This window comes from Melanotaenia boesemani, chromosome 5 (assembly GCF_017639745.1).
Source record: "Melanotaenia boesemani isolate fMelBoe1 chromosome 5, fMelBoe1.pri, whole genome shotgun sequence".
NCBI lineage: Eukaryota > Metazoa > Chordata > Actinopteri > Atheriniformes > Melanotaeniidae > Melanotaenia > Melanotaenia boesemani.
In genome coordinates, this window is record NC_055686.1 from 36540405 (window position 1) to 36566749 (window position 26345).

Here is a 26345-nt window from a genome sequence, read left to right on the forward strand (position 1 = left end):
GGCTGCTTACTGCACATTCTGACATTGTGCACCACTATCATTTGGTTCAATCTTGTGCTGTTTTTTAGTTGTAATACACATAAACATAAGGGTAGCATTGTTTTGTCTTTCCTGTTTCCAGTGAAAAATGACAGATTGTCATTAATGATTAATGACTTTAGTCTACTCACTTCTAGGCATCTCTCTACTGTTTACACCTACAAATATACATTCCAAAAATAGTGTATTTATTATGGCTTTTCTTTCTATAATAATAGTGAGCAGCATAAAACCTACTCCTGATTCACCTCCTACAAGAAACTTAGAAAGAGGAGGAGGGAGTGGACGAGGGGGATTAGCTGTGTTCCTCTGCTGCTGACAAACACTTTCTGCAGGTCCCTGTTTTGCTGAGTCACTATTTGTCGGCCTCTATAGATAGTTCCGCATTAGCATTCATTGCCTCAGCTCAAGCTGTTAATACACAGGAATGTGCACACAAAGTGACTGCTGTTAATCTCAGCTAACACTTTCACCATCCCTCCTCCTCCTTCCTTCTTATTGGATGATCAGAGTTCTGTATGGAGACATCAGTGGAGGTTTATTACAGTGCTTGTGAGCTGTGTTTTTAAGAAAAGTCCAGCCAGAGCTCCAGTCCAGTCAGTGGTGTGTCATCATGACATTGTCATCGTCCTCTGGCATGTAGAGCTGAGTCACGACGCGAACATGAGAGATCTTCTTCACAGCCTTATGAAACACCTGCTTCATGTCCCGCGACTTCCGTGACACGGTGAGACTAAGCAAGGGAAGGGAGGACGGAGGAAGAAAATTAACACAATGACAAAAATAAACCATTTCACTTAACCATAAAAACAATTAAAGGAATAGTTCAACATTTTGGGAAAAACTTTTGTTTTCCAGCCTTGCAAAAAGCACCAGATCTAAATCTATGTTCTATCTACAGAAAATGGTATATTTTCAAAAATTAACAGGACGAAGATACAAAAAACAACAATATAACTCTTGTCATCTACCGTTTTGAACTATTCCTTTAACCAAAGACATAGGGGAATTAAAAGATCCTAGCTAGCGTCTACAGAGACATCACATGAAAACACACGCGTCATGACAAACAAAAACTGGATGTCTAACATCTAATATCTGTGTATTTCTTCAGTGGAAGGCCGTCAATTGTAATTAACCCTTCAAATGAAAGTAAGCCTTGAGGCAGGATTGATCATTTACACAGTGTCTGCTCTTTAAAGTCAAACCGGGAGCCACACAAACAAAACAAAAACACTGGAAACACATCTAAATACGTCACCATAATAGAGCTGTCAAAGCACCTGGCCAGCTATCTGCTTGACATGTTGGAAAAATATCTTGTTTATTTGCAATATATATGAGATGAAGAAATTCCACATATTAGAAACTGCAGATTTGAATTTCGTGTCTGTTTGTGTTTTAAGCTATGCAAGCTAGAAGCGCCATGATATCAGGTCAGCACATCTCTGCTGAATGATCTGCCTGTTTTAGAAAGACTTTCCCTTTTGCTTGTTTTATGACATTTAAATGAAAGCAAAATAATTTAAAAGATCAAGTTTAATATCCTCTGTTTTTTTTATTTTTGTGAAAACAGGTGAGTCATTGACACATTTTCTTTAAAAACTTGTAAAGTAGAAGAACTGAGTTTTGTTAGTGACATAAAAAGATGAGTCTTTTTTTTCATGTTATGGACAAAATCCCCACATTCCTCACCTGAACCATCTTTTCGGTGTTACTGCTTTCTGTTTGCATTTACTTGCATCTTGACAAGACTCAATTCAAAATCACACAAGAAATCTTTTGTCATTAACCTGCCGTAAGAAACCATCAGCCAAGAATGAGTTATGGTGCAACCATGTAGAGGTAAAAAAAAAAAGATATTTCTCAATTTAGGGTTTTACATCTCCAGAAATTCTTAAATAGAGGTGACTGATTGAACTATAAAGGGAACCTTTCAGGGACCTGTTACACCAGAACCCAGTTTATGACCAGTAGATTCTTTCATGGCCAAGATTTCTTTGTAAACTTTGAACAGGTTATGTTCAAGATTCAACTAAGTGCAAACAAACCCCAATAACACCTTGGGATAGTTCATCCCCAGACTATGTTTGCCAAAGGACGAGTAACGTTGTAAACCAAGTCAGTAATGTTATACATTTTTTTATAATGCATAACATTACCTCAGTTTTTCTTCTTTGCAAGTTGTTCCTGTTGTTGTTTCTCAGCTTTCCGTTTCTTGTACTGGGCTATCTCGGCCATCTGCAGCCCATGGGCCATTTGCCTGTTGAGACGAAGTGAACAGCAAGGTCACAGCACACACACACACACACATACACTCACACACACACACACATAGAGGTCCTGTAGTCCTGCAATGGCTTATTTCTCTCTAAAGAACAAACTAGCTAGCCACTGCAGACAACAACAAAAGGTAATCAAGGCAGATGGATGGATGGGTTAGGCCCACTCCCAGTTCTTGACATTGAATTAGCAAATTAGCCCAACTAGGACCCATTATGATGACTACGAAACCCGACCCATGGATATCGTCCAGTGAAATCTGGACCCGACCCAACAATGTAGGATATAAAATGTGAGCTGATCCTCACGTTAACACATTCTAATTGTAAATACACCCCCGTCCCCCCCTTCATTACATTACTTTGCTGAATTCGTTCATATATTTAAAGTGATGGTGCTGTTTGGTCATTTTCATTTACCATTAAAAAGGAAAAGACAACTAAGTAAATATTGTGAAACAGCAGAATTGGGATGTCTGTCTGACGTCTGTGACCTCAAAGTCCGATGAAAAGCAACATGACCGTTCAGACTGAGGTCGCTTCCACACAGATCGGATACGTATTGATCTAGTACCACATATAAAAGTGGCCTGGGTCGGATTTAAAATAATCCAATTTGAGCCGTTTAGACTAAAAAAAATAAAAAATGAGTCACATATGGGCAAAAAAATGGGAATTGAGCTGCAGTGTGGACATAGCCTAATTGGCCCTACCCCTCTATTTTGGATGGTTAAAGACCGCCTTTTTTTTGGAAATCAACGAGAAGTAGCCATTTAGCCTAATGACGTTGGAGGCCATTTGGGTGGTTAAGATGTAAAAAACAGAAAAAGGGTTCTACAGCTCTGCAAAATTAAGGGCTAAGGGCCACGTGTTGGGATATTTGGTAGGGTCTTTTTTTTTTGTTTTTTTTTTGTCTCTTATGTCCATCAAAGTTGGTTTCTTTAAACCATGGACACAATGTTTTGCATAGTCTTTTTTTTGCAACTAATAGTAGCAGAAGCACATCAAAACCTGTGGTTAAATAATCACCACTGTGCTTTACTCCAACAGCTTCTCAGGAGAAGTTCTGATAAAGTTCAAAGTAAATACTTAATCTCCAGCAAAAACAGATCTCATAGATCCTGTAAAACAGGAATATGAGCCGCCTGAACACTAATGAAAGAATGGGCCATCCTCAAAATGCCAACTGAACCACGATCCTTGTAGTGGCCAACAATGGTGATGGGGATGACCTTTTTCTTTCTTAAAAACACATTCTTTCTGGAGCTATCAAATATTTAAAATTTCTAATCAGATTAATCATAGCTTATTAATTAATTAATTATGATTAATCATAATTTGCAACTATGCCTGAAATATCCCCGTTTATACTGTATTGTATGACCAGAAAGAGCAAGCCAATGCTAACAAATATTTAGTGTTAACTGACCTTCACTTGGGTTTTTCTTCACTTTTGTTTTACATTAGATCAGGGATCACCAACTCCGGTCCTCAAGAGCCAGTGTCCTGCAGGTATTGGATGTTTTACTGCTGCAAAATCTTTGATCTTCAATTTGTTGTCATGTTCTGCACAAGTTTGTTAATGACCCAGTTATTTGAATTAGGTGTGTTGCTGCAGGGACACTTTCAATACCTGCAGGATACCAGCCCTCAAGGACCGGAGTTGGTGGTCCCTGCATTAGATGATCACAGTTGTTGTAATCATCAGTTCAATATCACATTTAAAAAACTAAAAAACTATCTAATTTGTGCCCCCCTTTTCCTGGTTAGTGCCGCTGCCTGGCCCCCCCATCAAAACTTTTCTAGATCTGCCCCTAGAAATATAAATCCTTTCTACCACCTATCAACTAATCTCTTCTAATTTGTTAGCGAAGGGTCCTGCTCTGATTTCTATCTTATAACCTGTTCAGAATTTCTCTCACCACATTCATGGCCCCTAAATGATCAGTCTTCTGTCTCCAACATCTGCACAGCATCAGTGATTGCTTCCTCTGGCTTTTTCAATCTCACTAGAGATCTGAACCTGATCTGTCTTTATAGATGTGTGCATGGCTGTCTGATGACTAGCAGATTTTACACCTGTGTCACTAGCAAACCTCATTAAAAAGTAGTATGGGATAATGGCAAACATCATCAAATTGAAATGGGCTGTTATTAACATTTTTCATTCTTCAGCTTCAGTAACGTGGGTCTGACATCACACTGCTGAATGTTGCCTACTTTGCAAACGCATCCAAAGATGATAATTTGGGTAGATATGTGTCGGTGTGAACCATGAATCACAAGTTTCCTCCTTCTCAGCTGCAGTGTTGTTAAACAATGAGTTTGGTTTCTTACAAATTCATTGCATCCTTATGCCCCATTTACAGCTATTAACATACAAATCTTGACAACATAACAGCCCCAAAAGAGTAAGGGATAACTTTGAGACTGATTGATTAATATCAACATTGGAATGTCTACAGTGGCTATCTTTGAGGACCAATTTGAGGAAATATTAGTTAAAAAAAATCAAGCCTGGTTATTTAAAACCAGTGCAGGACTCAGAACTGTTTTGAGAACTTAGGATGAGGAGGGGGGGACTGAGACAAGGAGAAAGACAAACACAGGAGAAGGATGAAGGACATTTATTCCTACCCAGACTTAAGTTCTGGAGGAACAGGCAGAGGTTTGGTAAACCCGTCTCTCCCAACAAGCCAGTATGTCTCCTCTTTTCCTTTTCCCTGAGGAAGGGATAAAGTGACAATTTGAGACTATATTTCCTCTAAATCTGATCATGATGGTAAAATATATCTTGTTGCTTTATTGAGATAATGTACCTTGATTTCTTTCGTGCCTCTCAACTCCAGCTTGTAACCAGAATTAAGTTCCCGAAGGATTTTCACCGTACTCTCATGGACGTGGATCCTGTAGGCTTTAACCAGAAAGGAAAGTAGTACAATATATGTATATCATAAAGAAATTAACCATGATCCTATTAGCCCCTTAAATGGCAGTTATCAGATATCACTCCTGCAGAGTAGGTTTCCTTATCTACCCAACATCAAGCTCTGCAGGACGTTGCTTGAGTGTCCAAAAAATCCTGTTTCCTAGAAATACTTTTCAAAGTACAACCAAACAACCTGGTGAGTAAGTATATGTAGTTTGGCCAGACTGAACAAAAATTTGGGTGTGATAACACTGATGATAATCATTAAGTGCACTGATGTTCAAAGACAGCACTAACTTGTGACTTTCATCAACCAATCTGCTGATAATATTCTTGATTAGCAGTAGTTATTAGTAGTAACCAAAGAAATAAACCCAAGAAATAAATCTGTGCTGTGATAACATATGACGGGGGAGTATTTTTGGTTCTCAAAGCTATAAGTTAAAATCTGTGTTGAACAATGTGTTGTGTATCGTGTTAAAGAACAAAGGTGGTCCTACCACATTTTGACTTTCAAGCCGGCTACAGTTGTATAAATTCTGTTTTTTGTCTTATATGTTGTATTTTTGTTTATGTTTGCATATAGTTTTTGCATTTATTTCTTTTTTCTCGTGTCAATATCTAACAAAAAGACTTTGTCACACTACTTATAACCTGAAAAAAATATCAAGAGTGTGAAAGCTGCTAAATATTTTAATTTAAAAGTGCAAAACTAGAAAACATCCGGCTTTCCACCTCATAAGAAGGAGGATTAACAATGATAGAACAAAGCGATATTTGGAGTTTGTACATGTCATGGAGTGTGCTTTTCCATCTAGTCTAACAGTTACTCAGTAGATTTCAGAGTGCTGCTTTTATAACTTACGCAGCCCACTGGATTCCATACGAGAGGCAGTGGTCACTGTGTCTCCAAACAAACAGTAGCGGGGCATTGTTAGACCCACCACACCTGTTACACATGGACCTGAAGGATAATGCACACATAAAATCCCGTTTCAATCAGTTCTCAGGACATTACATTAACTTCCATTTATGTTTTTTTAAGGTCACCACAAAAACTCTGAGCATCACCTGGAGACAACCTGGTCCCATGAAAGAACATTAGAATTACAAGATGCAAATTATGATGAATTATTTTCTTCTTTGTGTAATGTTCTCTCAAGTAATGACACCCTGTCCTGATATTTTTTAACCCTTTTTTAGCCATTTCTGAAAGTGTAACATGCTCAATATATAACACATTACACATCACTATTACACACAAAGACATGAGTTCCTGACATATAATGTTACCGTTACAACATCAGTCAGTTTCAGGTGTTTGTGCTGCTGCACATTATGACCATACATTTCCATTTTGGTCTCATCTGTCCAATGGACTTTGTTCCACATGTCTTGTAGTTTGTTAATAATAATGATAATACATTTTATGTTTTTTTAAAGGTGCCTTTCAGCAAGGTTACCATACAAAAACAAGATAAAAGACAACCGGGAAAGAAGGGAAATACCCAATACCATCCAATAAATATAATAAAATAGTAAAAAATAAACGTGCAACAGTGAGGTAATTTCAGTCCCAGAACTAAAAAGAAATTTGCTTGTTTATAAAGATGTGTTTCAAGATGGTATTTGAGGGCAGCGGGATTTTGAACCAGTTGCAGTTTATGGAGGGTAAACCAAAAAGAACCTAATAGCTACAGCCCTCATTGCACAGTGTTTAATCTCAACCTTAGGAATGGTAAACTACACCAGTTTATGTGGTAGTAAAAGTTTTTTTCCTCACCTGTATGCAGTCCTATACGTATCCTGACGGGAACGTCAGGCATGTGTCTCATTTTAAACGTTCCCACAGCACTAAGGATGTCAAGAGACATGTTAGCTATTTCTGCAGCGTGACGGTTGCCGTTAGGGACCGGAACACCTGAAGCCACCATGTAGGCATCACCAATGGTTTCCACCTAAAGGAGGACACAAGAGAATAAGCAACAAGGCTGTCCTTTAAAAAGTAAAGCCACAGCATTAAATAAAAACCAAAGTTTCACCTTGTAGACATCATGGTTTCCTATGATGGCATCGAAGAGAGTGTAGAGGTCATTTAGGAGGTCAACCACCTCAATGGGCTCACTGTTGGCTGAGATGGTGGTGAAGCCGACAATGTCACTGAAATAGAGTGACACGTTGTCAAAATATTCTGGTTCCACTGTCCCGCCATCCATCAAGGCCTCAGCAACAGACCTGGGAAAAGAATAAGTTAAAAATGTGAATATGCAAAACGACCCTGCAACAAAACATAAACCATTGAGTCATTTGCCTGATTTTTAGGCTTCTGCCATAATGAAACGAACACATCTTCTCCTCCAGTTATTTAAGGTGTTGCAATCAATTATCAACTATCAATTTAGTCAAAAAGCTTTGACACATCTCAGCTCTCCTCCACATCACCTGATTAACAAACACTGTCAACTTTACTTCCATGTTTTTGATTATTAACATGCAGGTGTGCGTGTGTGAGAGAAATCTGTTGCATCTGCTGTCTAAAATCACTACATGTAAAGCACCGTCCATCTTCCCCTGCATTCAAAGAGGTGTTTAACTTTACTGGTTGAGCAGCTGCCTAGAGAAGCACGGCCACAAGGCAGGTGGCCCAGGTTTGAATCCCAGAGAGGGGACTCCCAGTGTCACTCCCTTCCTCTCTTTGACCTACTTTTCTATTACATCAATGTCTAATAAAGACCCTAACGACACTTTCCCAGTGCTGATCCTGAAAGGAAACTGTTTTGTATTGTGTGCAACATTGTGGTTGAAACAAAGTTAAGTTGTGAACTTTAAATGTTTATTATATACATGCTGAATAGTGAAATACTTTCCTAGTGTGCTTGTTACAAAAAAAATGTTGGAATAATAAATTATTAAATGAATAAAAACTTTCATATAAATAATAAATTTCAGTTGCTTTTGTAAGGGAAAAACACTAAAAACAACTTTTCATAAAAATTATTGCAAAATCAGACATTTACATTACAACAGTCACAGAAATGCAGAAACATCCCGGAGGGTCAGATTTCTCTGCAACCACGAGGCCACTTTGAATACTTCAGGCGTCATGGTGATGGGAGCACTTGTATGATTTGTCAAGATGTGTAAATTTCAGAATATTATGAAGGATAAATGTATGGAATGATAGGAGAGCCACAAAAAAGAATAAATCTAGAAAATAATAAGGAAATAAATTAAATATATAGAAAAATACATAAAAAATATTTTTTCATTTATTTATTTTTTAAATAAATTTTATCCGTTTATTTTTATTCATCTATTTTTCTATTATTTCCCTACATATTTCCTTATTTTGTTCCTTTTTTATTTACTAATTCTTTTCTCTGTTTAGTTCCTCATGTCCAAGCTGTCAATCATCTGCTTTGGGGTGGGGTTTGTTCACACGGAGAAGTCAATCACCACACAAACGATGACAGCTCACTGTATGCTGAGCCAATAGGATTTAGCATGAGAAGACTGAACATTAATTTATTTAATCTAATTGTCCACTATCATCTGTTTTTTTAAAAACAATTTTAGGCAATAAGTAAGCTATTTCACTGCTTGATTCACATTAAACCTAAAGCCTCTTCTTTAAGATTTTGGTTTGAATGTTGTAAGATGGTGCTTTTTTATGATTTGGTTTATTTGAGAGGGACATTGTACATTAATAGACATTAGTGTAAATGTACCAGTTAACTATTTTACATCTGCAGTCCCTGGATGAGGAGAGAAAGAAAAAAAAAACAAACAAAAAAACAAACAAACAAACAAACAAAAAAAAAAACAAATAACATGACAAAATTTGACACTACAAACAACAATGAAGATAAATGTACATACAAAATACTAATAACAGTGAGCAATTTAAAATACAATTATCCACAATGCTAAAATAAATAAATAAATAATAACAGTTAGTTAAAAGTATTCAATAACCAATATTATCATGACATAAGAAGATGGTGATAAGGTCAGCACACGGCACATACTAGAGTTCTAGGCTGTGTCTGAATGTGCTCCCTACTCCCTACATAGTGCCCTTTCTAGGGGTCACGCCATTTTGTCGGAGTGTCCGAATGTCCAGAGAGAAAAAAGTAGGGCACTCAAAACTACCCACAATGCATCTTGAAAAGTAGTGAGCATCGATGGTCACTAGACGGGTCAATAAAGACCACAATGCATTGCGGGCAGAAGCTCAAAATGGCGCAAGGAGGTGAAAAAATTGAGCTGCGCAAAATTACCTATAAGCAAACAAACAAAGAACAAAATACAACTTAAGGAATAAAAATATTTACACACAACTTTGGATTGGATTTGGAACGACATCTTGATGCGGGCTGTGGTTGCCATGGTGACGACGGTAGTCACATGGTTTGCGGCGAGGAAAAAATAGGCAGCTTCGTGTCCGAATCGCCAAGAGAATGAGTCACTATGTAGTGTGTTATGTAGTGCGGCCCTATGTAGTGAAGGAGGGGTTAGGGCGTAGGGTGGACGTTCGGACACAGCCTAGAGTTACACAGAGTTCCAGTCCTGTGCAGCTACTGAAAATAAACACTGACTAAAAGCACTTTTCCTCTTGCTGCACCGCTTGTTAGTCAATATGAGTTATTTCTAATGTTTACAAACTGGCTAAAAGGAGGAGATGATAGACTCTTACTTCTTCTATACATTAGACAAATTTGCTTATTTCATGATGTTTTACCAATTGAGGAAGATTCTGCTTTTGTAAAATTATGCAGTGATGATATTGTAATGGTTTCTCATCCGATAATTTGATATTTTGCTTATACAGAACTTCTAATGATTTAAGTGTGGTTATGTAGATGCCTTACAGTGAGCAGTGAAGGCGGGTGCGTGTTTCTTTTCCCCCGGGACGTCACTGAAATATCGAAGCAGAATAAACTTTCTAAAACCTATTGTTTTCAGCACCATGGCAACTGACTGTAGAGACACTGGACAACTATCTAAAATCCATCTTAGAGTCAAAAATGACACCCAGATTTCTCACACACTGGAAGGGTTTGAAATTCTACAGTTTAGATGAAATGATCTCTCTCTTGTCTTCAGGACTGATAATTAAAACTTTGTTCTGATTGAACTGTAAGAAATTCTCTGCCATCCATGACTTTTTTTTTATATAAGATACAGTTTAAAAAAAACATTAATTGGCTCTAGGTTATCAGAGAGGAAAAGAAAAAATAAATAAAGAGGGGATAATAATAATAATGACAATGCGGAAGCGTGGAGCTGTCACCCAAATAAAACACATGTGTTAATTGTAATTCGTTAAGTTTTTTGTAAAAACATGAAACTCATCATGTTATAACGTGATGAATTTTATTATAAGAACATGAATCAAAGTAGTCTGTACTGTATGCAGATGTTATTGTGACCTATATTGGAGCAAAATACATTTTATGGAAAATATTCTCAACAAGCAAAAACATTTCAGTTATTTTTGTAAAGGATTAATTGTTCTACTCTGGTTTATTGTTGTACATAGAGAAATGTGGGACAGTTATGAGCAACACAGTGCGTCACCTGCCTGCACGCAGTGAGATGTGCATGCACGTGTGCAGCTTTTATTTAATAACATGTACCAGTAAATAAGCCTATGGCTGTCTTCTGAAAATAAAAATGACAATTATAAAAGCTTTATGCGCCACTGGGACTGGGAAAAATAAATTGCTGACACAAAGACAAGGTCCTGTCTGCTTTGAGGGTGCAACGTCAACAATATCACAGTGTCTTTCAAGCTTCACCAAATCTCTACAATGAAGTACAACTTAATCCTATGTGGTAAATTAGGCATTTCTCTGGACATAGCATGCACAGTTTCCCCATACCACAACAAATATGGTTTATAGTCCACGTTTTCATCACAGTACTTACCACTTTATAACATGATATGTTTATATTTTACAATAAACTATCACGGTATAATGTGATAAGGTCACTTTTTTTTTATTTATCTCTTTGGTGGTGACAGCGCCATGCATCCATAGAAATAAATATGGAAAATATAAGGAAATGAATAGGTAAAAGAATAAGGAAATAAATAAGAAAATAATAATTAAAAGAATATGGAAATGAAATTATGCAAAAATAAATAAATAAAAAAATGTAAAATATTCTAATTTGTTTGTGTATATGTCTACATATTTCTTCATTTATTTCCATATTCATTTCCATTTCCATTTTTTTTTTCTTTTTTTTTGTGGCACTCCTATCATTCCATATAAATGAAGGTAGTACATAGCACAAATAAAAAAAAAAATCAAGGCTTGCTCAAAAAAGTTCTAAATCAAATCAGTATAGCAACATTATCTTTGCAAAGGCAAACTCTGATAAAGCAAAGAAGGAAAAATATTTAGAGGTTACAGTTCAGACCATTCAGACGAGGTCTCCTTTTGTCACAAAGCCCTCCAGTTTGGGACGACAATCCTTACAAACAGAATGTTTAAATCTGCTGTAGAAAAATTCAGATTTTCACCAGTGCACAGATGCATCATTTTTAGCTGTATATTATGTATATAATGTTAATGAGTTATTTTGGTATACCACGTGTTTTCACGTTTCTTATTTGTACCAATGCATCTGTGTAAACTTACGGAGGCAGCATTTGAGTTAGCAGTTTCTCTGTCTTCTGTTTCTCTATCTCCAGCTCCTCTGTTCGCTCTCTGATCAGTTCCTCTAGGTTGGACGAGTACTGCTCCAGCATCCGAAGCATAGAGTCTATGATGTTGGTCTTCTTCCCCTTGTTAATGTTTTTGAACTGAGAAAGAGGGAAGAACCTATTGAGCACCAATTGAAAAAACTATCTTAGTCCATGAAAAATGTTCTGAATAGATTTACCAAAATAACATAAAGAAAAACTTAGATTTTATTCAATAGACCTGGTCAAAGATCTCATCAAAGCTCGGCCTCTTGTCTGGCTGTTCGTTCCAGCACTGTTTCATCAGCTGGATGCACTCCATTGGAGCGTAGTCTGGACTCACCACCGGACGACACAGAGGAGGAGGCTTACGTATCTTCTCAATTATTTCTAAAGTATAAAAAAAAACAGGTGTTATGCATGTTATGTTCAAGTCAGTCCAATATGAGTGACTTCCTAAACTTTTTCTGCAGTGCCTCCTTTTCATTTACAAAAATAATATCAAGCCCGCCCCGATCCCACTATCACAACTATAGTTAAAACCATGTCTGTAGCAGTCAGGGAATGATCAATCCCTCTGCTACAGCGTGAGGCATTTTAAACCAGGAAACTGTAAACTACTTCAGATAAGTTGAGCTTTCCACGAGACAGATGCTGCTTTGGTAAAATAACTCTGCTTTTTATGACAGTTGAGTCGTTTATTTCTAAAGAAATCAAAGGGATTTCCTCCGTGTTCGGGATGAGAAGTCCAAAAGTGGCGTTGTAACTTGTTTGGCTTCATACTGTCAGGTGTTGATATAATGAGGCATACAACACACTGTGGTGTGTCTTCACCATTCACCACTGACCCATTCCCATTACCTGGTGTTAGATGTTATTTTAATTTGTCTTTGAATGAATAACATGTATATAACCTTAATCAAACACCTAATGGCAGTGTTGTTTTTGTTCTCTTGTACAGTGCATCAAAAGGTCACAAGCACTGAATCATTAGACAAAGAAGTGAAAGTGACACGAGGTTTGAGTGCTTGTGTCTGTACAAGAGGTCATGTTGTATTCTTGTAACATGGGGAATGTCTAAGAAGTGAAAATAGTTTAGGATGAAACAGAAAGTTTGCACTTTGCATCTCTGTGTGCATGTGACTCTGATTTGCAGAAAAACAGGAAACCTGTGCCAGACGGGGCGGATACAAGGATGGGACCTGCCAATCACAGCTGACTAAGTTAGAGATAGCATCCAATCACTGTCTAGCTTAGGAGAGGCTAAAACTGGTCGCAGGAGTTCTATCTGGGTTCCGAACAGTAGAACTCCTTTTTCTCTGTAACCAGCGAAAAGGAAAACTTAGACAGAAGGATCCAGAGCTCTGTACTGCACATTCCTCATCTCAATTGTAATTAATACATTTTGTAATCTTGAGAGAAGTTTTCATCTGTGATCCGCATAAAAGAACATGTGTAGAAGAAAACTTCAGGTAAAAGTATATTGTGGGTAAATACATGTTCTTTATTGCTTGTGCATTCTTAAGGTTCTCTCTAACACTGGTCAAGGACACGATATAACTCATCATATTGTCTTGTCTTCTTTTGTTTTTTTGTCTTTTTTTTGTATGTGAAATGTCTGTTGTTAATTCATCATCATTTGCCCATTCGTACTTTAACAAAATTGACCATGTTTTGCTAGCAATGCAAAAATTCTTAGCCTAGCTGTGCCCCCCCTGGGGACCTGCCCCCCAGTTTAGGGACTGACTACAGCAAGACAACTTGAAAGCTGGACACAGGCTGTTTTACAGAAGTTCACAGTCTAAAAGTGTAAAAAATTCTAAATGTAGCATTAGAATATGGATAAAGGTCTCTGTGTACTAGTCATGTTAGCCATATTAGTTCGGAATGTTAATACGTAAGTATTAGACATGCACATGGGTCAAGACAAGCACCATCCAACTGTGAACCAACTTTATTGTCAGCTAGAGAACTATCAAGACTTTTTAGTATAGAACTGATAAAAGAGGTATTTGCTAAAAACTGAAATGTGTAAATATTAGTTTTTCCATGTCTCTTAAGAATCTAAAGCAGTGTTTTGTTTTTTTTTTTCTTTTTGTGCCACGACCCCCAAGATAAGATGCATTGGTGTTTGCAACTCCCACCCCCACGCAATGACATAATTGTGATTAATTGTGTGCTGTATCAAACAGGCCATCTTGCAGCATCTTCTAAATATAAGGGTGGAAAACAGAATCGTTATAAATAAGGAGGATAAAGCTGTGTTTGTCTGTTTACCACTGTGACAAGGCACCTACATGCTGAAAATCAGCTTCTGTTATGGAGACGATGTCAAATTCAGATTTTTCATGTGGCATGTGCACTAACTTTGTTGTTTATGAGTTAATGTGTTAAAAAATTAATAAGCTCATTTCAAAGATTTATCTCCTCATTATTGGTTTATTTTGACAGCCCTGCTAAGAATCCCAAATTTATTAGTTAAATATAGACTATGTATTTTTTAAAATGATCTGGTGATCCCCTGAAATTATCTGGTGACCTCCATGGGGGTGGCGACCCCCAGTTTGAAGACTACTGGTCTAAAGGCACCAACCTGACATAGCAAAACCTGAACAATTTTTTTTTTTTTGTAAATTAAGCATAATTTGCATATATATGCTGTTTATTAGTGTGTGATATGTTAGACTTATTTAATCAGATATTTGACATAGTTTTGTTATACGGGACAGAATAACATTACATTTCACAATATCTCCCAAATTAGTCATTTACTCTCAGCAATACTGCAGCCCCTTGTCTCTCTCCATTAGTCCGTTAGCATTAACTAGCAAAGTGTTTCTCAGTTCAGGCAGGGTGCGAACCACAGGGGAGCTGGGGGAGCTATAGCTCCCCTTAATGAAACATGAGCTCCCCTAGAAACAGGATTTATGAAATGTTGGGGGAGCTATATAATACTGACAATAAAATGTATGCTGATTGCTCACAAATTCACTGTAGCCTAAAGTATGACTATAGATGCTATAATTATTGTGACCACTGAAGAGTGGCGGCGCTCCAAGTTAAACTTCCTGTAGATCTACGTTAAATACAAAATAAAAGAAGTAAATGCGTAAAAGGTAAGGTAAGACCTGCTTTAACTATTTACAATATGGGAAACTATCATTGCTCATTATATTGTGTATGGCAAGCATCGCTGTGTACGTGTGTGATATGTGGGGAATTCTAACTATGTAAGTTGATCTTCGCAAAAAGAGTAGTAAAATATTTTTTTGCAAGGGACATTTGCACCTGTTATGTATTATTGTTGCAGAAGAGTTGTTAACCATTATGTATTGGTACACTTATGTTCTGTGGGGCAAGCTGTAATATCAGCTGGCATCATGTTCTTACTTGCCGAAAAAAGATAGGAAATGCAAAAAGCGGCTTCCCCTAAGCCCACAGTATGGTTCGCACTCTGAGTTCAGGTCCTTAGGGCCCACTGCCCTGTATGTTTTAGAGGTAACGCTACTTTAACACACCTGAGTTAAATGAATAGGCCGATAACAGGAATGCAAAGAACTTGATGAGGAAGTTTTTTAATCTGAATTAGGTCTGTTGAAGTAAAACGTCTAAGACACGCAGGCCAGTGGGTCCTGAGAAAAACTGAACTAGCATTAACAAATGTTACCCGTTACACTTAAATTTACCATGCTTTTGCTGTTGGGAATAAAATCCAGTGTTCTCTCTGCCATAACAGCATGTAATGTACTTTTTGCTCTGCTCTTTGTCTGGTGTTTCTTCCTGATTCGAACACAAGGTCAGTAGCAGACAAACAGTAGCAACTGCTGCCTCCCTCAGTGTCTCATAGAGAGAGCGGCTTCTTTCAGTAAAGCTCTGTGTTCTTCACATTCACTTTTTTCTCTCTTCTTCGTTTTTTTGTTTGAACTTTTTTTTACCACAATAAAAGTTTTCCACTGCTGTTTGAACAGCCAAAAAATGTGTACGTCCTTCCAGAACAGAGTTTTTCAAATGATTCAGTAGGTCTGAGAAACAGTCAATGTATGGCATTAAAGGGTTAATTACAGCAGTTTTCATGAAGTCATGTTATTATACGCTCAATTTTTAGTTTTCAACACAGAGTAGCTCTGCTTAGTAAGGCTTGTTTGAATGTGTTGGCTATTTAAAATGAATCTGTTTCAATGAAACTAACTTGTATTGGAAAAAAGCATTCAAGTGTCAGAGTGGATTTATTTCTTTTACTAACATAACTGATGCCCAGCTATTTGAAATGACTGAAAAACGAAATCTAGACTCCAACACTTCACACGATGACAATATGGAACATACCATAAACACAAGGGTCAGAAATTTATAATAAAATTCCAGATATTCTTGATAACGAACAGCTGGCTTAGTGTGTTATGACTTTAATAGCTCAGTTTACTCTCAATTACAATAAAAAATGGTTGAATACGGCTTCCTCTTTATGAAAAAAGCCACCAGAGCTTCAGTTTAGTTATCAGGTCGGATTTATAAAAATATCAGTATAAAAAAAACATCCTCCACAAGCTTGAAATATGTTAATATGATGCTTAAAAAGTCTTCTAAACAGGCATTCAGTCATGACTGTGCAGGTTTGTTTGTCTGGTATTCTTTTGCTGCCTCCTTACCTGCATCTGAGAGGTCCAACATGCAGAACGGAGGTCCTCTTATCACAACCTCCTGCATGATGATGGCAAAGCTATAAACATCACCCGGTAAAGTCCCATGAAGCCCTGGATGCCCATTCCTCAGGATCTCTGGGGCTGTCCACAGCAGCTCTGGATCAAACAACTGTTTTAGTTTCTCTTAGTGGCAACTCTGACAAGCTCTGCTGCAATGTTCAAGGCAACATAAACCCTGCTTGAAGAAGGCTCACCATCTGGACGTGCTTCGATGTGGGGGAACCTCTGAGATTCGAGGACCTCGTTGTAGCCATAGTCTGTTAATTTGAGTACAAAACGCCCATCCACTACACAGTTACGAGACTTCAGGCGGGTGTGTGACACTCCGCGGTGATGGAGGTACTTCATACCCTTGTAGAGAAGATATCAGCAAGTGATTAGTTTAGTATTATGCCATAATATATACATATATATATATATATATATATATATATATATATATATATATATATATATATATATATATAAGTCTTCTTTTTGGTGGGAATTCACCTTAATTAGATCCAATAACAGGGACGACTTAAACATCCAGTCAAGTTTGACATCTTCATTCAGAAGCAGATCCTCCAAACTGCCTCTGGAGCAAAACTCTGTCACGATGGCGAACACGCCACAGTCGTGAAAGAAGCCGAGGAAAGGGTTGACATTCTCATGGCGCATATCTTTCATCTTCAGACAGAGAAACACAACATCAAGGAAACAAGGACAATTTAAATGTCCAGTCCTACAAAGCAATACACAAAGTATTTCCAGCTTAATAATAAAATTTTGGCTTATTCCAAACTGTTGTTTTTCTTTTTTGTTTTTTTTTTCCTTCAAGTGCTGAAGTTGACTCTCCTCCTGCATTCTTGTTTTTTATTTATTTATTTATTTTTTTTTATTAATAATGCTCTCACTGTCACATACCAGTTCAAACACATCACTGGTTTTGGGGTTTATCCTGCCAAACTGTCCATTGGGAAGTCTTTTAAGCCATGCCCAGTCCCCCTGGTGGAGAGAAACACCACAATAATGAAAATGTAAAACATCAAGTAAATAAAGAAAAAGCTCTTAACAATTCTAGAAAGTGTAGCATTTTTTTTTTGTTGTTGTTAATAAAGTAAACAATATTTTTAAAATTTACTATTTATTCTTTCCTTTTTTCTTCCCAAGACAAAGCTCAGCAGACTCTTGCAGAAGTAAAACTGGAACATCTACAACCCAAAACTCTGCAATAAATGATTGAAATAAGCATTTAACATAAATTCGGCCGCTGTTATGTACCTCTGTGAACTTGCCACCCTGTCTCCCATTAACCCTCCATCCCTGCAGTGATTCAGTGATACAGTATCAGTGAGCTGCAGCTTTTTATAAGTACAACTGAATGCACTCAGTTGTTAATGTTTCCTTGAATTGATTTTTTGTTGTTGTTTTTATTTTCATGAAAATGCCATACAACAACAACATTTAGGTTTTTTTTTCCAGCAAAGAACAAATTTACTTTGGTCATAACCCCCATTTGAAATGATCAACTTTAAACTTTATCTTAGCTAGACGTTTCACATTTCTAAATGTTTACATTTTCTCACCCCCTCTCTAATCTTTACCATTATTCCCTCCCCCATTTCCTTTCTTGTCACCAGCCTTGTTCTTTACATCATCCATTGTCATATTTTTGTTTTTCTTTATGCCACTTATTTTATTTAAGCTTCACTTCTTTTTCAGCTGCCTTTTGTTCAGGCATTCAGTACGACAGTCAATTTATAGAAGACATGCTATGGAATAGTGTTTAGAGGAAATGTTGAGATATCACTGCCAGTATAAATAGTCTAAAGGCCCATTTATGCATGACGCTGAATATGGAGATGCAAAGGGACGGAAACGTTTGTCATCTCCACGTATGTAACTGGTGGGTTTTCATGGGCCCTCATATCTGTCACTTGACGCTTCAAATGGTGCAATGCCACTGGAAACCACAGGGTCAGTGTTGTGCAGTATAGCAAACATTGAAAGGAGCAAACCAGTGAGGAAGAATAGGAACATGAGGAAGAAGAAGAGATGACGAGGACAACTGCAGCTTTTGCAGAAAGGCTGTGGGAGTCTGTCGGGTGTGTTGGGTGGTTGCAAACAACTTTATGTTGGAGCATTAATGCCACCAACTGGTGTCTGAAACTGATATCATAATGCAGTAGTGAACTCTCAAGTCGAGTTCATAAACATGGCAATGTTAAAGACACATGGAAGTATGAAAGGGGGCAACGTATGATAACACTTGGCTAGTCCTCCTAGATGAATCAGACCTTTTAAATAATGTGTTCCACTCTCCGCCAGAGGTGGCACTGCATCAAGAATTACTGAAGGAGAAGGTGAGACATGCAAAGAAGAAAACTCCTCAATCTATTGGTTAATGCAGAAGAACTTCAGCTTGTAGTACCTAACAGCTAAGTATGGAGCTGCATCAGATCCTAACGGTCTTGGGTTGATCAGAACTTTTATCCAATTCTTCCCCGTCTGACTACCAGCTATTAGAGATGTGACGTTCATGAACGAATCGATTCTTTTGAACGACTGTTTTAAATGAACGATGGGAACCGATTCACAGCTGTGAGCCATTCTTTTTAGATACAAATTTTTGACACTGCCTTCATCAAATCAAATCAAATCACACTTTATTTATAAAGCGCTTTTCATGCCATAGACAACACAAAGTTCTTTACATGATTAACAACATAAGAATAAAAACACTCAATGAAATCTTTCACACAGTCACACACACACACACGTATACACACACATGCCAAGCCCAATCCCCCCACCCCTCTTCCAGCTAAAAATGACAGAATGAATAAAAAAATGAATAAATAAGTAAATAAGAAGTAGTACAGTTAAGTAAAATGAAAATAAAATTAATAACATTTGTGACATAGAAGTCTGATGTCCAACACGCTCCATTCATGTGAAGCATCTATGGACAGAGAGTTTTGTTTGTAAACAAATACTGTGAGTTCTATCTAAAACATTTACTAGAATTTGCTCTGACTGCTCAGGTTTATCCTTTTTTATCTATATTTTTCCTATAATTTTTTAATCTTGTATAGTAGATTTCATATAGGTGCATATTTTGATTGTTTGTCATTCTTATATATTGTGAAATTTTTTAAGATATTGTGAGAACGAGCCAGTCTTTTGAATGGCTCTTTGAAAGGAACGGCTCCTCAAGATCCGGCTCCCTTCAAAGAGCCATAAATCCCATCTCTACCAGCTATTTCTCCTGTTCAAAGTCACCTATTGTTTTAGTTGAGTTTGCCCATGATATCTGGGTACCACAATGCACTTTGTTATGTAGTCTGTTTCTGTGTCTTGTGGGCTTGAAACGGACCAAGGCCTGTGTTTGTAGGCAGACCAAGTCTGTTTCATTGATTCGAATCAGAATTCATTTGCGCATTCACAATACCCCAAACAAAGCAGATTTTCCAAGCAAACAAACTAGTGGCGGACTGTGAATGGGCCCTAAAGGATTCATTAATCACCCACCAAAATGGCCAGTAAGTTGTCATTTATACCCACCAAAATGAATTTTGACCCTCATTTTGTTGGTATTCAGTTAGATCTCTTGCAGTATAACTTGATTAGTTTATGTGGCATCAGCTGTTTACCTGTGAGACCTTGATGTTCAAATGTACACAAACAAGCAGGGTCCGGTTGTGGTGTGTATAATGGAAATGTCATCATAAGATTGTGTGTGCAAAGTTTGATGGAAACAACAAATTTCCTGATTGGTTGCAATGATGATACACACAAAACTGTTTATTTTAATCAACATGTGCCTGAGTTAAATAAATGTTTCTTTTAATATCCACCCAGACCTTCAAGCAAAGAATATAACAACATAAAGGTCCATGTGGTCTGCATTTGTCATATTGTTGTTACTGTTGCACAATAGTTCATGAACTGCCTCACCTCAAAAATGACAACATTGGAGTTCTCATAAGTGGCTGGGGACTGGACAGATACTGGTGTGTTTACACTGGTTTCAGACACACTCCTCGCACCGCTGGTCCTGCTGTCATCCAGACTCAGCTTCTGATAAGAGAAAAGTGTTTTCTAGTGTTTCTTGCTTTCATTGAGCTTAATCAGTCAATGAAAGCAGGACTACACAAAAGCTGACCTTGTTGCTAAGTGATGGGTTAATGAATGTGACATCTGCAAGAGTCAGCAAGATCTTGTTGGGACCTCTGACCAGACGAATCTGATTGATTCGCCGCCTTGAAAACAAGAGAGTCAAGAAGAAAAGAAACATATAATGATGAGTTTGCCATGTTATGCCTGATTAGACTTCAATTTGCTTTAATATTCCAGACCCCCCTATATCCAATGGTTAAACATATCTTGATGACCTTGTACCTGATACAATACAAAAGAGCCACAGCACAAACAGAGGCTGCAACCGAACCAAAAAACAAGCCAAAGGTCAAGAACAGGTCCACACCTGCAACAGAGGAGGGATAAAAAAAAATCCTCAGATTAGTTTGTTAAAGGAAGTGCAGTAAAAAAAGGCTTAACATTTACTGTCCTTCAACAATAAGCCAAAACTACAATGCAGGAATGCATATTATATTTGTGTCTGTTTCTTACCCCCTGAGCAGATGACTCCAGGGGTAAACCAGCAGGCAGAATCCCTTCTGGGTCCATAACCTTGTGGGAAGTGAATGTCTTGACCCAAGAAGCGAACCATTCCCATCTCCATGTCAATCCTGTCAATCGGTCTAATCAGTGATTAATTATGTGTGGTTGATTGAATTTTTTTGCTTCTAAAGGATCCCAACTGTTGTGTTAAACGATGATAAAAACTGCTTTAATGATTTCCTTTATATTTTCTTTATCATAGAATACACTTATACCAAAGATTAGTCCAGTTTATCCTTTATTTATTCACATTAATATGTTGAAACTGGAGTAAAGAGTATGATCAACTATTTTTACAGTGAAAATCTATTATTTCGTGACATCACCCATGTTTTTACTTGGTTATGAAGTAGGCCATGTAAGGAAGTTCCACTGTCTACAATAATGTCCACTTTATGTTAAATAAACCATTTTTATTGTTATTCTGCTAAGTTTCCCTGCTGTGTAGCATAACAAAATAATCATGGAGCTGTACATAACATCAGTAAACACATCATTCTGGGTTGCAGCCTGTATCGCTATTGTCAGTATAAGCTTAGCCATGAGCATTAGAAACTATTGCGAGTACTTTCAGTTGCCTATATATACTCAGGTATTTCAGCTCTGCAGTGGAACATCTTTTCATCTGTCTGAGCAGTGAGATTTAAAAGGAAATTACTAAAAAAGAAATGCTTATTGGAATGTAATTGAGATTTTTGCTGTATAGTATAGGAGGTATGCATTAATTCTGATTAATTAATTACAAAAACATTTACAAAGTTAAAAGTTCTTTTATAATTCTTTTATAACTTTATCTTAATGTATTTTACTACTTTTAAAAAGGAAAATTTAGCATGAGAGCTAAACTGATCAAACTTACTGGTGGACACAGCAGAGTCAAAGTATGCTGCAAGTAGTGACAAGCACACTTTTATTTAAAAGTTTTTGAAAGAGCACAATGTGGACTTATTCAGAAAGAGCAGTGTTTGTGTTCAGATGGTTTAGTTCATATAAAGTATCTGGTGAAACAGAGTCTAACATGACCAGCTATTGGTTGACCAAGCAATGAGTTTTCAAGAGAACATATTCAAGCTTTTTTTTCCTTTCTTTACCTTTATTCATTAGCCTGTTTCACAAAGTGAAACACTAAACACCTCAGCCTGTACATACCTGTACGTTGGCATCATACGTGCGGAGAATCCATTTGTGTCCAGTATGAGGTAGTCCAGCTGAGCTGCTCCAGTGCTGCTGGTTTTTATAGGGTGACTGAAGCCCTAAGAAAATAAAAGAGATGTGTTTCAACATTAGTTTTCAGATTTTTTCTCCAGAATTTTCTAAGCTCTGGAAGATTTTCTACCCTAGCTTCTGTCTTCAACACTCAGCCTGATATTATTTACCTGGAAGTCCAGGTTACGGGTTTGTTGTGCCAGATTTCCACCAGACACCCATTCTCCAGACTCCCGAACACGATGCACTGCATGAGCCATGAACAGAACTGAGTTGTAAATGGTTCCAAACAGAGGAGACACCTGCAGCACATTCAGGAAGATCATCATCAGCTGTCTTGTTAATGGGAAACGATACCTATTAGTCCCCACAACAAACTTTTTCCCTTTTTTACTTTACCTGTTGAGGTTTCAGTGTCCTCAACACTTCGCCCCTCTCCATGGCCTCTCTGTAGGCCTCATAGAATGAGAACTGAGGGGAGTCAATGGTGACAGTGAGCACGGCATCGTAAGCCCGCAACAATTTGCTGTTGCTCTTCAGAGCTGGGTAGGTCACATTGAGGTAAGGCAGGCTGTAGAGCAGAGTATCATAGGGCAAAAACACCAGCGAGCCATCGATCATCTGCATGTCGTAGGCTGTTTCCAAAAAGAGCTTCTGGACAGAGCCACCAATCAGCACTGAGTGCATGCAGAGAATCACAACTAGGAAAGGACATGACATTGACTTTAAGGACAGGCCGAGTGTGCTCAGACCTCACACACACAGTGATGCTGTTGTGCACTGAAACACCTAGGAACTGAACTCATTACATGGCATTATGGCTGCCAGATGGTGATGCTACTCAAGTTAAAGTGGGATGTCAACTGTTTTAGAAGCAATATTTTACAAATGTCACAAAAAAAAAACCTTTTGTATTCACATTTCTATTTAACCCACTTTGATAAATCAATACTACCTCGAATTTCTCGCATCTTGCGAACTTTTGCTAGAGTTCGTCTAATGCCATGAGGTGTGTTCTCCATAAAACTGACCAGTCTGACGGGCATACCATGGCTTCTCAAGGACTCAGCCACCTAGAAAAGACAAGAAAATCCCACAACCTTTCTTAGCAAATATTAAAACACATTTCCCTGAGTGACTTCAACATCAACTATTCTAGACTTCAACTATTGTCAGTTTTCTTAATTAAACAGCAGCAACTCAAATTCTCTGGCGGTTTTTGTGTTGACAGAACAGGTTAAAATTCAAACCTTGGTAGCTGTATCCACCCAGATGTCCTCTGAGGAAGAGATGATGCCAATATGAGCCCATCTGAAGTAACTCATGATGCTGTGTAGCACTGACGTGGGCCTAGCCATGGATCGTGCAAAAGTTGGATGGCTACGAACATCATCCAGCTCATAGCCAACACAACCCCAAGGAAACAATGGCTTTAAGAAGAGTGTAAAGGAAAAGATATTGTTACTTAGTCATTATTAAAAATAATAATAATAATAATAAAAAAAATTAATTAAATAATATATATATATATATATGTGTGTGTGTGTGTGTTTGGGTTATTGTGAAATTTCCACAAGTCCCAGCCTTTCCCAGCCTACTTTGTTCCAGCCTTTGCTTAGCATTGAAGCAGCATCACAGTACCCTGGGTTGGCTGGTCCAATGTACCCAGAGGCCTTGGTGTCAAAACCCACAAATGCCTCCAACGCTCTTGATGTTTCACAAGGTTCCTGAAAGAGATAAATGCATTCAGTCAATTATTCAGAAATCTATCAATGAAGCAAACCAGAAAATGCACCAACTACGAAGACAATAATCCCTGATACATACATGTAGCCTGAACAGATTTTATGTGTTGGCTAATTTGTTGTGTTTTTTAGGGCAGATTTGCAGAATGCCTTTGTGCAGATACAAGTTTACTGTTCATAAATGGGATATGGTCCTGCAACCAAATTCTAAATGTCTGTACTTACTGTACTTGTGGAATATGAGAACACCTACATCTACGAGGTGGCTACAGTTGTCCAAGTGCCAAGTGTAACTGACCTCTTGGGCCATTCATACTTAATGATATGACAACTCTAGAGATGACACATTTGACTCTTACGGTGTCTATAAAAAATGTTATAAGGTGCTCTCCCAAAATAAATCAGTGGACAAGACCACATGATCACAACAAAATAGGAGCATTACAAATTCACTACAGTGCAAGGCACCTGTAATATATGCAAGATGTAAATATCATTATAAGAAGCTATGCAAGAGGCATGCATCTGAACATTTGCTGTTTTCAAGCAGACATGTTTAAAAAAGTAAAAAATAGCATTGCAAGGTATAACTCTCTCTGTAGATGCCAAACTACAGGAATGTCGTTTTCCAAATGGAAACTACACGTGGAAACAATATTCATGGGAGGGAAAAGATGCCCTTGTGTAAATAGCTTCAAACGCACCCACTGATCATGATAACGTACAGAACCCACAAGAGCACATAGTAGACGCACAACCTATAACTCATTAGAGGAAAACCAATGGACCTCCTGGTTTACTTCGAAACAAATTTTGTTTCTAATGGAGACACAGAAATACTATATGTGTTTGCTGAGGTAAAAATATTTAATATTCATTAAACGCTTGTTGAGTCTATTTTTCTCAGAATACAATATTTTTTAGACCAAACAGCTAAAAGGTTCGATAAAGTGTAGAGGTACCTGGATTTCTGTCTACTCAAAAATGAATCACTGATCATTTAAATAAAATTGTACATATTTAATTTTCAGTAGTGGGTGTGGAACATGAACAGCTTATGGAACAAGCTGCATTTGTTCAGAAAGACAGGCCAACCATTTGCTCTATATTTAAAGGCTTACAAGTATAGCTTTGTCTTGTTTAAGCTAAGCTAAACTAAGCCAAGCTAAATTAATTACACTCAAATTCCATCTTGTAAAATATAAACATATAAACAAAGGTTTCTATGTAATGTACATAAGCATGATCTTAAATTATATTACAACACAATTGTGATTGATGTGCAGCACTACTTCATATTATTCTCATCAGTGTTGTGTTTTACCTGCAGCACAGCATAGCTGAACGTTGCAGCGTAGGCCAATGACGGGTCTCTGTTGATGCGATTGACGGCAAGCTGTGCTGCCACATTAGGAAGGGCCTTGGCAAAAAGAGGGTCACACCCCCATGGTCCCACCACCCCAACCTTAAACCATGCTGCCTGTACTGGGTGGGGTAGTAAAAACAGGAAGGCCAGGAGGCCCAGGAGGGATCTCAGGAGGCCATGTAGGGGTCGCTTGAGAAAAGAGGGGGAAAGGGGTGAAACAGGAAGAGGAAGAGAACAATAGCATAGAGGTGATAAAGAGGACGACTGAAAGGGAGAGAAAACAGAGGCAGACAGAGGTGGTTTAACTGGAGCTGAAGTTGGGATAATGTGACCATGATGAGGAGAGAAGATGGTCAGGTGGACAACAGAAGATGGGTTCAGTGTCTGCTTCCATGTTTGAGGCAAGGAGGTGAAGGCACAGCGCTGCTGTTGCATGTCAAGGCTCACTGACTTCAGAGCTCAGTGGACGATGGGCAAAAAAGGTCTGAAGATACTGGTCCACTGAAATGAGGGATTGGAAAAAGCAAAGGTTCTGCTGTGAATTAATTTCAGATTTAGTTTAGCTAAACTTTCCTTAATCCAAAAATACCCATTCTGACATCTAATTCATACTATTCATACATTCATAAAGCAGAAAACCTCACAATCTATTGACATGTGGCTTTTTATTTCTTTCAAGGCTTAATTGAATCAACCTCCCCATGACATACACATGT

At 37.8% G+C, this 26345-nt stretch overlaps 1 protein-coding gene across 1 annotated transcript; it reads right to left on the minus strand.

Annotated features, from left to right (window-relative positions):
• On the minus strand, positions 1 to 26064 carry gc2 (guanylyl cyclase 2). Its single transcript, XM_041984501.1, has 25 exons — positions 25936 to 26064; positions 25588 to 25818; positions 24117 to 24245; positions 23769 to 23948; positions 23474 to 23591; positions 22918 to 23219; positions 22689 to 22820; positions 22462 to 22565; positions 21262 to 21380; positions 21031 to 21115; positions 20795 to 20891; positions 20587 to 20709; positions 17554 to 17634; positions 17140 to 17316; positions 16842 to 16998; positions 16594 to 16743; positions 12186 to 12334; positions 11901 to 12064; positions 7293 to 7485; positions 7034 to 7208; positions 6116 to 6214; positions 5141 to 5235; positions 4959 to 5044; positions 4481 to 4490; positions 1 to 753 (listed from the first exon to the last, which is right to left on the minus strand). Exons 1-25 carry the CDS (start codon positions 26062 to 26064, stop codon positions 637 to 639), a joined length of 3402 nt encoding a protein of 1133 aa, XP_041840435.1. The 3' UTR covers positions 1 to 636.
• Between the last annotated feature and the right edge of the window lie 281 nt (positions 26065 to 26345).